The following is a 12,805-nucleotide window of genomic DNA, read 5'->3' as shown; positions in this document are numbered from 1 at the left end:
CAATGGGCGGGCGGGCCGCCCCCGGGATGAGCCAATCAGCGCGCGCGGGCCGCGGGAGCGCGGCCAATGGCGGGCGGCGGGGGTTTAAAGGGGTATTTAAGGCGCGGCAGTTTGAATTCAAACAGCTCCGGCGGCCCTGAGGCGGCGGCGGCTCCGCGGGAGCGTGGGGCGGGCAGGGGGGATCGGTCCCGGCCCGCTGTCGGTAACGAGTGGTCATCGATAAGGGACCCGGATTCCCTGTGCTCCGCTCACCGAGCCCCTCTCGCCCTCAGCCCGAGCCGCACGGGCCGCTCCCGCTCTGGCGCTATGGACAGGAACATGAAGGAGAACCACGCCGCGTACTCAGGCCGCGCTGCCAAGGTGAGGTGTGAAATACGCGGTTTGTGTGCCTCTGCCTGAGTAGCTTCCTCTGCTGCATCCTTTTTCTCTATGCCTGGGAGTTTGCCATTAAAATTCTGGTCTGTTCAAGGGCTGGTCTTTAGTTTTTACTTTTTGGGTTTGTTTCTCCCTGTTTCATATTAATTACAGGTTTCAAACTAGTAATTTGTCTTTCAGTAGCTTTCACCTAGAGAAAACAACCCATAGCTGATTTTTAAAAACTACTGTTAATGTTAGCATATCTTATTACATGGGGAAATCCTCTTTATATTATAAGTATTTAAGAGCCCTTAAAGAGAAAGTGCATGTGTATAATCAAATTGTTTTAGATAGAGTTTCTAAAAGCAAGCACTGTGCAAACGTTACTATGGATACACATGTGCAGCAGTGCTCAAGATCACCCTGATTATTGTCTTTTTTTCCATTTAGAAATACAGACACTGTCTGACTAGTTTATATAAAACCAAATAGGCCTGGTAAGTTTTTGGAATAGCATAAGCAAAATTTCCTTTTAATTAACTACTCAATGCATGTTTTTTAGCGTTTCTGTTGAAGTGCTTCTGTGTGGTTTTGCCATCCTGAGTGGGACTGTGAAGGTTCTGCTGTGCTGCTGCACAATTAACACGTTCTCCTTTCTCTCTGAAGGTCGCCAATCCCATCGGGGATGCCCCCAAGCGTGTCCCCGTGTCACAGCCCTCAGCCCAGAGCCGCTCACTCACCAGTGGAGCTCCAGCCCGAGTTCTGTGTCCTGCAAACTTCGCCCAGCGAGTCCCAGTGCAGCCCCAAAAACCTGCACTGACAGCCTTAAAACCACCCAGCAACAAAACAGCGCAGCAGCCCCGGCCCAAAGCGCCCCAGCAGGCCACTGTGAGACCTCAGGCTGCCAGCAAGAGCAGTGAGAAACCTCCCCAGGCTGCAGCACCTGGTAATTGTGAGGGTGATTTCCCTGTGAGCCCAGCTGTGACACTCAGGATGCTCCTAAAGCTGCTGCTGATCCAGGGATGGTCCTGGAGCGAAGTTCTTTGTTGTGCCCCCAAACAGAAGAGCAGCACATGGTTCACCTTGGGTGTTGCTGCACCATCCTTGTGAATTTATCTCTGAATTAACCAATTAGAGACAATATAGTGTTAAAAACTTCCAGGTGCTCAGCAGCCAGCTGGGTGTTAATGTAATTTGTGTTGAGACCTCACAAATTTTCCAAGATTCATGCACAAGGATACTTTTGTTTGGGGAGGGGAAAGAATTAATGGGTTTTTATGCTCAGAAAGCCTTTTAAGTTGCATTTTGCCAGGGCTGTTTGTTTCCCAGCAGTCAGCTGTGCTAGGTTGCTTAAATTGTCATGGAAAGGATTCTAAAAGCTGCTCCGGATGATGCTCAGGGGTTAGATGTGTTCCCATGGGTCTGGTTCATGAATTGATTTCCTTCTCTGTACACAGCACAGAATCCTGAAGCAGAAAACACCTCAAAACAGAAAACTGAAGAGACCAAGAAGAAAAGTGAAGAGACTAAAAAGTAAGTTCTGTGCCTAACCTCTAGATAACAGAGCCCTGCTTGAGCTCCTTTGCTCTGGAGCCTGGTGACCCCCACACTGTGCAGGCACACACAAGGAAAGCAGCCTTTGACCTGGTAATTGCCAGGAGCAAGGACTTGCTGTAATCTAAAGAAAACTTTGGGCTAAATGCAGAGTAGCTCGTCCCAGGAGAGAGCACTGATAGCTCTGCCCCAGTCACGAGATGTGCTCCTGAAAACAAAACCTCCTTCATCTGGGCAGGAGGCTGCAGGCTAATTTGGGATGAAGCCGGGTTTGTTTATGGCAACTTCAGGTTGTTTTGCCATGCCCTGGTGATGTGTCTGGGTTAGGAGTATCTAAGGAGCCCAGCTTGGTAAACAGTCTTCATTTTGTTCTAGTGTGGTTGGTGCAGTGTCTGCAGAAGCCTCAGGAGGGAAGAAAATAGCTTTTGGAACTTCCTTTTGAAATCTCAATGCCTTCATTCTCTTGGTGTTTTCATAAAGACTAAAATCTAGTTTAGAGCACTCAACATCTCTTGAACAGGAATGTTATAAACTGTAAATTGGAGTCAAAGCCAACACAACTCCAGCTTTTAACTTTCCTCTTGCAGAAGGCAATGGTCCCTTGATGATTTTGAAATTGGTCGTCCTCTGGGGAAAGGAAAATTTGGGAATGTGTACCTGGCACGTGAAAAACAGAGCAAATTCATTCTTGCACTGAAAGTGCTCTTTAAAACACAGCTTGAGGAGGCTGGTGTGGAGCATCAGCTGCGAAGAGAAGTGGAAATACAGTCTCACCTTAGGTAAGGTTTAGTGGCTATTCACTCTGCTTTGTTTGCATGCCAATAAACAAAGTAACCTTCATTATGATAAGATTTCTTTATGATAAAATTTTGTGTGTTGTGAACTGAAGGAACATGGATGAGCTGAAATTCCATGCTTTCCTTGGAAGTGGGGGGAGCAGGACAGGGAAATTAAAGGTTTTGGACAAACACTGGATTCAGAAGAACACTGAACTCTCTTTGCAGGCACCCCAACATTCTCAGATTGTATGGCTACTTCCATGATGTGACAAGAGTCTACCTGATCCTGGAGCATGCACCTCGTGGGGAGGTCTACAGGGAGCTCCAGAGGCTCACCAAGTTTGATGAGCAAAGAACTGCTACTGTAGGTTGTTCCAACTTCCTCTCCATTCCTCTTGTGTCTGGGATCTCTGCAGGACAGAGCCAGCCCTTCAGTTCTGGGGGAACTGAGATTCCTTAGCTGCTGGTTGGCATCTGGGCAGGGAATGACTGGGGAGACGTAGGGCTGTGCAGGAATTTATGTTCAGAATTGTTTAATATTGCAAGGCACAGCCTGGATTGCCAGGCTTCAAGGGTTAAGGAATAATTGCTTTAAGTTAAAATTATAATTATGCCTGCTGCAGCCAGATAACTCAAGTGAGAGTATCTTAAAGATTGTGGCTTAAAGGTTGTTCTTTCTGCACCCAGTACATCACAGAACTGGCAGATGCCCTCTCGTACTGTCACTCCAAGCGTGTGATCCACAGGGACATCAAGCCAGAGAACTTGCTGCTGGGATCCAATGGAGAGTTAAAAATTGCTGACTTTGGGTGGTCTGTGCATGCTCCATCCTCTAGGTGAGAATTCAGTCTCTTGTGCACTGAAATCCTTCTGTAGAGTCAGTTTTGTCACACAGCTGTGGAAGGGAGGTTCATGGGAGCTTCTGGAAATCCTGGGGAATGCTGCTGTGACAAAGGGCCTGACAGGCACCTGGTGTGACAGAGGGTTGTTGTCCTGGGTTTTAGTTCAAACCTTGCTGACCCTCAGAGGAATGTTGGTGTACCTGCACTTGGACTCAAACATTATTGTGGCAATTTGGTTATTTCTGAGACAGTGGGAAATTGCACCTGAGAAGGGAGGAACAGGTTTGTTCTAGCACGTGGGGTGAAGAAAGGAGCTGGGACTGACTGATTGCAGGGACTGAGTTACTTTCAGAAGTAGAAAATGCCCTGCTGGCTTTTCTTTCCCAGCTGTTCTGGGTGGTGCTGAGGTACAGATTATTACCAGCATTACTTCTTATCTGGCTCTTGAAATATATCCTTTAATTATCTTAATCAATAATTAACTTGGACTTTTCTTCAGGAGAACAACTCTCTGTGGAACACTTGACTACCTACCTCCTGAAATGATTGAGGGAAGAACACATGATGAAAAGGTGGATATTTGGAGCCTGGGAGTTCTGTGCTATGAGTTCCTTGTAGGGAAACCACCTTTTGAAACAAAAACCTATCAAGAAACCTACAGAGCTATTTCAAGGGTAAGTGCCAGTGCTTATCTGGATTAGCTGGGCCATGCTTTTAGTTCTAGAGAGGTTTCAGCAAACTTTGAAGCATAATGAAGCCAAACATAAGAATATACAAATTTTCACAAGCAGTGAGAAGCTTGTTTGGGGTTATAATGAAGTTATTTTAGCAATAGGCAGAAGGTGCACAGCCCGCAAGGCTGGCACAGCTTTCAAGGGGTAACTTGAGGAGAGCCCTTTGGTTCTATCATTTGGTTATTGCTAAAGAACTTTTGCATGATTGTTACTGTCCTTTTTTTCCTTAGGTGGAATTCAAGTTTCCTCCATTTGTAACAGAAGGTGCAAGGGATTTGATTTCCAAGCTCCTGAAGCACAACCCCTTCCACCGGCTGCCCCTGAAGGATGTGCTGCTCCATCCCTGGATCACAGCAAACTCCACCAAGACTCCCACCAGCAGGAAGAGTGATGGTGCTGCCCCCTCCAAAACATAGCTTGAGGAGGGTGACTTGTGGGATGGACAAGAGGAGCCCTGTACTGTGACTACTGTAATGCTTAAAATAGGAAAAGCAGGTCTTGGAATTAGTGGCAATTGGGATGCAAATCCTTGGGTTGGCTGGTGTCTTAAACTCGAATTGCAGCATAAAATTATTTGACTTTTCTTTGGAGCTTGTGGAATATTTAATGTACTTGAAACCAGTTCCATGTGGGCCAGTTTGCTGGTGTAAGTATGAAGCTGTTGGAGGCTCTTGTGCTGAAATGGTTGTTGTTCCACCACGAGGAAGTTGTTCTGGCTTATGGAACAGTGCAATATCCTGGAGATGCCTGCTCCTCCCTCCCTGGGCTGCTCAGGGTGTAACCTGTGGTGTAACCTGAAACTGAGCTGAATGCCTTTTTCAAGTGTTCCAAAAATGATGTGGCAATTGGTTTTGTCTCTAGTTTTAAATGTGAGCACTCAATTTGTAAAATAAAGACTTGTTATACTGCATCCAGCAGGGTGAGCTTCCTTGTGGCACTGCTTGGTGAGCACCAGCACAGCTGAGCTGCTGCTCCCAGGGGTGAATTCCCAAAGCAGAATTCCCACCTCTGTCAGAAGGGAAGCTCAAAGTGCTGGTGCCACGCAGTCATTGACCATCCCACAGCCCCAATTTAGGGTTGTAAGGTAAGTACCAAATGTGTTGCTACTTCACCTGCTTGGTTTATTCAGAGCTTGGCCTGCTCTGTCCTTTTTCCAATTAATTTATTCAAACATTTCCCAGCCCTTTCTCTCAGGAGTACTTTCAGATTGTTGGGTAACAGCAAAGAGCAAGACCAGATGTTTATTAGACACTCCTTAAAATGCACCAAGGGTCAGGCCCCTTGCCACCAAAATCAATGCCAACTCTTTTCCAGGAAAACACTTAAAGCAAACTAAGAGAAAGCAATTTATTGTCTTTTCAGAATAAGACTTTGCTATTTTACAAACAGTTTTAAAAAATGATCCTTCTACAAGCAAGGATTCCAGAATTCAAAATATATTCTCAAATTAATTTAAAATATACTTTGCAAAAATCTTCATCTAAACAAACTGCCAGTAGTATATACAACCACAAAAGTAATCAGAATTCTGGCCACAATTTATATGAAGCTGTTTCTTTACAGAAGAAAACTCTAGTGCTGGGTGCCTTCTACTGGCTTGTAAATGATTTTATTGTTTTAAATGATTTTGTATGATTTTGAAAAAACTTTGAATATTCCTTCCTTATTACATTTAAGACAAAGCATCTTTCTCAGAAATTATTCTAACTGAAGTAAACAAGGCTGCCTCAGAGTTATTTTGGAATTCTTATCCTTGATCCACATGAAACCTGGGCATTTCTGTGGGGGGGAAGGAGTTAAGGTGCAATTTAATGTTCTGGCTGAGGGAGGGCAGGAGGCTGATGATAACAAGAAGTTATTTGCTCCTTTCTTCCCTCAGCCAGCTCTTATCAAAACTCCACCCTTTCTTCCTCTATTCACTAAATTTTAGCAAAACTAGAAAGCTATTTCAGAGTATCTTCCTGCTATTTTACTTAAATCAGAGTTCTGTATAATCAGATCTGTCAGAGCCACTCTGGGTAAGTGCAAGCACAGAGATAACTCAGAGCAGCCAGCAGGTCCCAAACAGCCCCAGCTCTTGCTCAGGCTCTCACAGCAGCACAGGCCTGACACAAACCCAGGCCTACCCCAGTGTGACAATAATTTATCAGCTGTAGGATCAGGCTGCAGCTAGAGTGGAATATCCACCCCTGTAAGTACATCCTAACACCACAGTGTCCCCCTAGGGAAAGGCAAAGCCCCCTCATTGCTACATTCACCAGTCTCAGCCCAAAGCACGGGAATTCTTCCTGGGAAGCTGGGATTTGGAATGTTTGCACTTCTGGTGCAGATGATTTGAGTTTCACCCACGGGAGCAGAAAGCAGCTGGGGTTAGTTTAGACTTTTAGAAAAGTGTTTCCAGCACAAAGCCAGATCTCAAACTATTAAAACCCCCCAGCTGCTCTCTGCCTTGATGCTGTTTGGAGTATGTTCACATGGGTAAGTCTGGTTACACTGATTGCAGTAGGCTCAGGGCTTCTTCTGAGTCTATAGACATTTAAAAACAAAGGGACTTTAGTAAGGCTGGCTCCCAGCCAGCACATTTTCAAACAATAAAATCCCTGACTATGGAAGCAACACGCACAGTTTCAGAACAGTGCTTCACCTATTGTGCCTAAACCAATTATGACTGCAATACTTTATCATATGGGTACTCCTACAGAAGTCAGTTCAGTGCCTGTGTTGTACTGCAAGAAGGGCTATAACAAAAGCCTCTTCTAACAGAAGGAACACCCACCTGCCACTTTAGATTCCAATACCACCCTTATCAAGAGAAGTACCCATGTAGTGAGATTTTGTTTATTCTGCTAGAAAGAGACTCTCAGTTTCCCAGCTACACAGCAAAAAATGAAAGCTATGACTGTTTTTAAAAGAGAAAAAAAAAAGGCTCAAAAGCTGGCTTATAAAGACCCAGAACTATGCTCACTGTCAAGCATTTATATTCCCATTTGAACAGGTTTGTCCTAAGAATAAGCAGCAAAAGGGACAGGAGACAGGGACAGCATTTTTCACAGTGAAGGAACAAGTGAGAAACCAAGATGAGATTGACCTGAACCCAGAGCAGTCTTTGAAAGAAACGTTTGCCCTACAGAGCTGTGTGTCTGCCCTGGAGAGCAGGGCAGGAGCTCAGGGGCTGGAGGCAGGGGGTTTGAAGAGGCCAGCCAGGGGCTCAGGGGGTTTGAAGAGGCCAGCCAGGGGCTCAGGGGCTGGAGGCAGGGGGTTTGAAGAGGCCAGCCAGGGGCTCAGGGGCTGGAGGCAGGGGGTTTGAAGAGGCCGGCCAGGGGCTCAGGGGGTTTGAAGAGGCCAGCCAGGGGCTCAGGGGCTGGAGGCAGGGGGTTTGAAGAGGCCAGCCAGGGGCTCAGGGGCTGGAGGCAGGGGGTTTGAAGAGGCTGGCCAGGGGCTCAGGGGCTGGAAGCAGGGGGTTTGAAGAGGCCGGCCAGGGGCTCAGGGGGTTTGAAGAGGCCAGCCAGGGGCTCAGGAGCTCAGGGGCTGGAGGCAGGGGGTTTGAAGAGGCCAGCCAGGGGCTCAGGGGGTTTGAAGAGGCCAGCCAGGGGCTCAGGGGCTGGAGGCAGGGGGTTTGAAGAGGCCAGCCAGGGGCTCAGGAGCTCAGGGGCTGGAGGCAGGGGGCTTGAAGAGGCCAGCCAGGGGCTCAGGGGGTTTGAAGAGGCTGGCCAGGGGCTCAGGGGCTGGAGGCAGGGGGTTTGAAGAGCTCAGGGGCTGGAGGCAGGGGGCTTGAAGAGGCCAGCCAGGGGCTCAGGGGGTTTGAAGAGGCCAGCCAGGGGCTCAGGGGGTTTGAAGAGGCTGGCCAGGGGCTCAGGGGCTGGAGGCAGGGGGCTTGAAGAGGCCAGCCAGGGGCTCAGGGGGTTTGAAGAGGCCAGCCAGGGGCTCAGGGGCTGGAGGCAGGGGGTTTGAAGAGGCCAGTCAGGGGCTCAGGGGCTGGAGGCAGGGGGTTTGAAGAGGCCAGCCTTGCGGCAGTAGCGCACCACGAAGGGCACGGACACCACGGTGATGCTGATGCGCACGGGGGCGAAGAGCTTGTGCACAGCATAGGCCAGCACGAAGGTGCTGGTGCCAGCTGCCATCCGGGACTGCAGAGAGGCCTCGCTGAAACCCAGCTTGAGCAGCACCGCGCTCATGTCCACGCCGCTGCGGAGAGAGAGGTGCTGCTTTAGGTTAGCATGGAAAATATAAACTGCTAGGGGTTTGCTCATAAAGGTTCATGTGTCACAGCTCTACTCAGCCTTCAGAGATGAAGTTTGTCTGCAGCGATTCTTAAAGAGTTACTGTGAAGTAACTTAAGTGAAGTTGGCAGAGAGGAGATGCTGCTTTAGGTTAGGACTAAACATATGAACTGCTAGGGGTTTGCTCACAAAGGTTCATGTATCACGGTTCTACTCAGCCTTTGGAGATGGAGCTTCTCTGCAGCGATTCTTAAAGAGTTAGTGTGAATCTATATTACACTTAGCAGAAATTATGAAAGAAGTGTCTTGCACACAGAATGATTTGGGAAGACAAACTCACTTCTGCTCCTCCCCATCAGCACAGCAGGTGCTGTGGCACAGCCCATGAGCACCATGTTCATGTCCATGCCATGGCAGAGAGGAGATGCTGCTTTAGATTAGGATTAAAAACACAAACTGCTGGGGGCTTGCTCACAAAGTTTCATGTGTCACGGTTCTACTTAGACTTTAGAGATGGAGTTTCTCTGCAAAGTGATTCTTAAAGAAGTACTGTGAAGTTTCTCTGCAAAGTGATACTTAAAGAGTTACTGTGAATCTGTGTTGGAGTTTCATCTTCCCAAATTTATATTAAACTATATTCTGCGTCTTGGGGAAATGTATCACCTAAGCACAAACCAAATGAGGTACCTGCTGTTAGGCTTAGGGTTACAAAATGACAAATTAGCTAAAATCTAGCAAGGGAAGGAAGTGTTGAGGAGCTCAAATGGGCATTATCCACCAAATTCATTAATACAGACATAGCAGATTTCATCAGGGATTCAACCAGACTTGAAGGAAAAAAATGTTGTCACCCTGTGCCACAATGCAGTAAACAGGAGAAATGAGGCATTCATCTATTCCCACTGGAGTCAGGAATGAGCAGCAGGGACTGTTTGGGGTAATAACATGTTCCCCCGTCTCCTCAGCTGGAATACCTTGTGTAACACGCATTCCAACAAAGCCACACACACAATTCCCCACCTGACTCCTGTATTTTCACTCTAATCCTCTTCTAGTGGCTGTTATTTTCTGCAGTTCAACTGCACAAACTGTGTTCAACACCCAGAAAAATACCTTTATCTCTAAGCCCCAGAGCACTTTTGCATGGCTCTATCTCCCCAGACCAAACAAGAACAAAAGCTATCTGCAGAACAAATACATTTTCTCTCTGGTCAGTTATGGTGGTGCTGTGCCTGCTGTTTTCCCTGCTGATGAACCTGTGCAAAATGTGCATGTACAACTCTGCTGTCTCATGCCTGATGGGAGATCAGGTCCATTTATGGACCCATCCATACTCAAAATGCAGGAGGGAAGGTCCAACAGGCATAAAGTGCCTGTCTCCTGTCAGGGATGAGCACAATGGTAAATATTTATTTTACTTTTATCACTACCTAGAGGTGACAGACAGCTGTAGAAACCTCACCTTGACACAGCCAGGTAGAAGATTCCCAGAGATACTAAGGAAATTCCAACATGGAAGGAAACCCCTACAGCACCGTACTCTTTAAAAATTTGTTTCAGCTGCTGGGATTTGTTGAGTTTCTTGTTTTCAGCACTGGGATCAGTGGCTGCGTTTTTGAGGGGTTCAGCTGCATCCTAAAAAGAAAACAATTAGAAGTATTTGTTAGCATAAAGCAAAGATCATATTACACTTAGCTGAAATTATGAAAGAAGTGTTTTGCCCACAGAGTGATTTGGGAAGACAGAAACTCACTTCTGCTCCTGCACATCAGCACAGCAGATGCTGGGGCAGAGCCCAGACAAGCTCCCTTCTCCCACCTATTCCTGTCAAAGGAATGCACTGATCGTGGTGTAAACTCTTACACAATTCAGGTTTCATAATTAAAAGCAGATTATTTGATCCCAATGTGTGCCAAGGCACGCCCAGACAGCTGCTGGAGCCACGAGACTGAGGTGTGAGAGCTATTTGCTTCCACCCGCTGCCCAGCCTCACCCAGTGACTCCCCGAAGCAGCACCGCTCTTTGTTCCAGGGGCACTGCAAGCCCGCCTGGTACCGCTAAACAACAGCTCCCCGATGGAAGAGATCCCAAGTTTAAGTTCCTTTAAATCACCCTTAATGGATGAGCTGATCAAAGGGAGAACTGCAAGTGTTGACAGCCACAAGTAATTCTGCTGCTATGGTGTAGACAACAACTGCAGGGACAGTCCAGGGCTGGTGCTGAGAGCCCAACTGCACTGAAAATATTTGTCACAGCAGAAGTCATTGATAGATTTCTATTTGGGTACCTCTCAAGTGCAGAACTTCGTACTAAACCATATCCCAAAGCAATCTGAAAAGAAATCAAAGGAGGGCAGCTGTGCTGGCAGCCCTTGGAAACTCTCCATGCTTGCCAGAGAAGAAATACTGACAGGAAGAAAACATTTCCACAAAAACCTCAGGATTTGTCTCTAGTCAGGAAACATTAGAGGAGTCCTTTCTTTCCAGCTGAGCTTAGCAGCAGTTGTGAGGATGTGACACCACCACAGGACAGGCAGAGCCACCAGGTGCCTGCCACCACTGTCCCACTGTGGTTTCAAGGTATACAAATTCGAAGAAAAATATTCTTGATTAATTATTGCACTTGCTAAGAGTGTAAATTAGCATATAAGACAGTCTTACAACCCTCAAGGCAAGCACACCACCCGCCCAAACCCTAACCCCACACTTGTTTGCTGGTTTTCTCTTTTGTAATTATTTGTGTAACTCTGTATTTCATTTTGACAGGAAGTCATACAAATACAGAAACAGGAAATTGTGTAGCTTAGCTTATCCTGATTCTTGTCGTTCTAAAACTTCGGATTTTTCTTTTGTGACGCATAAACTCTGGGTCTTAGGGATGGATCATAAGGACTGAAAAATTGCTTGTTCTGATATTTCAAGTCCATTCCAATTCCCCTGTATTCACAGGCTCGCACACCAGGAATGGTATTGAAGCAAAACATAAAAAAAGAACCATTTCAACAGATATAATTTGGAGTATCCAGGGCAGTCACGTAGGGAATAATGCCCAGCTTAGCAAGTAAAGCCGCTGCCAATTTCCATGTCACTCTGCGACAATATTCCAGCTAAAAAGCCGATTTTATTCGCATCATTCAGGCGATTTGAAGCATGAAAACACACCTAAAACACCCCGTGATCCTTCACAACGAGGCAGCAGAAACCACGCTGCAAATTACGCTGCAGACATTAAAGCTCACACTGCCAACGTGCCCACCAGCAGGTGCGAACCAGCTCCCACAGAAACACGATAAACAGGATTTATTGATCCCACGGGGGCTGGAAGAGGGGATTGAGGTGAAAAACACGGAAATACACCCCAAAAAGCCGAGGAGCAGGGTGAGACAGGGGCGTTCAGCGCCACCGGGCAGGCGGCCCCTCAGCCCTCACGTACCTTGGCGCGGGCGCGGCGCGGGCCCGGCCCCGGCGGCAGCGCGGCCCAGGCGGGGCAGGGGGAGCGGGGCAGGCGGAGCGGCGACAGCAGCGGCGACAGCAGCGGGGACGGCCGGCACAGGCGGTACATGGCGGCACCGCCGGCACACGGCAGCGGCCCGGCCCCCCGAGCGGCATGACGGGCCGGGCACACGCCCCGACCGCCTCCTTAAAGCCGCAGCGTTCGCGTTGGTGAGGCGCGGATGTGCTGTGGCACCGGGGGTTCGTCCCGACCGTTTCTCTCGGACACCTCAGCGATGCGGCAGTCTCGGCTCCTCTTGGCAGCCTGTGTTAGGGCCTCACCGCCAATTATTTCGTCCTAATATCCCGTCTAATCCTTCCCTCTTTCATTTTGAAGTCATGTCCTCTCATCATGTCACTCCAAGCACTTATAAATGGTCACAGAGCTACAGAATATCCCGAGTTGGGCTGCACCCACAAGGATGATCCAGTTCAGCTCCAGGTTCTGCACAGAACGCCCCAACATTCCCCAACAAACGAGAGGGATTCTTCCTCAGGAACTGCAGTGACAGGGCGAGGGAGAATGGCTTCAAACATAGAGAGGGGAAATTCACAGCCCAACAATCCCAAAAATTGCAACAATCCCATCCCTGGCAGCGCTGTCTGAATGTGCACCTTGGTCAGTGCCCATTTCCTGGGGAGCCTGGGCAGTGCCCAGCACCTCTGGGGAAGAACCTTTCCCAAAATCCAGCCTAACCCTCCCTGGCACAGCTCCAGCCAGTCCCTGGGTCCTGTCACAGCACCTTGCGTGTGGCCTTGCTGAATGAGCTTCACCAGGTTCACAGTCTCACCTCTGAAGCCTGTCCAGGTCCCTCTGGATGCCACCCG

The 12,805-nt window shown here is 48.1% G+C and overlaps 2 protein-coding genes across 2 annotated transcripts; one reads left to right on the top strand and one right to left on the bottom strand.

Moving 5' to 3' along the window:
* The first annotated feature begins 294 nt into the window (after positions 1-294).
* On the top strand, positions 295-5,024 carry AURKA (aurora kinase A). Its single transcript, XM_054274934.1, has 8 exons — positions 295-360; positions 1,024-1,303; positions 1,815-1,890; positions 2,499-2,690; positions 2,916-3,054; positions 3,378-3,526; positions 4,032-4,206; positions 4,497-5,024. Exons 1-8 carry the CDS (start codon positions 307-309, stop codon positions 4,680-4,682), a joined length of 1,251 nt encoding a protein of 416 aa, XP_054130909.1. The 5' UTR covers positions 295-306; the 3' UTR covers positions 4,683-5,024.
* Positions 5,025-8,203: 3,179 nt separating this feature from the next.
* On the bottom strand, positions 8,204-12,047 carry FAM210B (family with sequence similarity 210 member B). The gene is made up of 3 exons (XM_054274940.1): positions 11,919-12,047; positions 9,949-10,121; positions 8,204-8,451 (listed from the first exon to the last, which is right to left on the bottom strand). The coding sequence occupies exons 1-3, from the start codon at positions 12,045-12,047 to the stop codon at positions 8,235-8,237; spliced, it is 519 nt and encodes a 172-aa protein (XP_054130915.1). The 3' UTR covers positions 8,204-8,234.
* Between the last annotated feature and the right edge of the window lie 758 nt (positions 12,048-12,805).

This window comes from Melozone crissalis, unplaced genomic scaffold (assembly GCF_028551555.1).
Source record: "Melozone crissalis strain CALT ecotype California unplaced genomic scaffold, PUWL_Pcris_2 ptg000017l_1, whole genome shotgun sequence".
NCBI lineage: Eukaryota > Metazoa > Chordata > Aves > Passeriformes > Passerellidae > Melozone > Melozone crissalis.
This window is presented reverse-complemented; position numbering and strand designations above follow the sequence as displayed.

Bases quoted from the DNA above. Each gene is read 5' to 3' on its own strand.
- AURKA (XM_054274934.1), top strand. From the start codon at position 307: ATGGACAGGAACATGAAGGAGAACCACGCCGCGTACTCAGGCCGCGCT. The intron at 361-1,023 runs GTGAGGTGTGAA...TTCTCTCTGAAG, and splicing joins ACTCAGGCCGCGCTGCCAAG to GTCGCCAATCCCATCGGGGA. The intron at 3,055-3,377 runs GTAGGTTGTTCC...TTCTGCACCCAG, and splicing joins ATGAGCAAAGAACTGCTACT to TACATCACAGAACTGGCAGA.
- FAM210B (XM_054274940.1), bottom strand. From the start codon at position 12,047: ATGTACCGCCTGTGCCGGCCGTCCCCGCTGCTGTCGCCGCTGCTGTCG. The intron at 10,122-11,918 runs GTACGTGAGGGC...TTTTCTTTTTAG, and splicing joins CGCGCCGCGCCCGCGCCAAG to GATGCAGCTGAACCCCTCAA. The intron at 8,452-9,948 runs GTGAGGTTTCTA...CTCTCTCCGCAG, and splicing joins TTCTACCTGGCTGTGTCAAG to CGGCGTGGACATGAGCGCGG.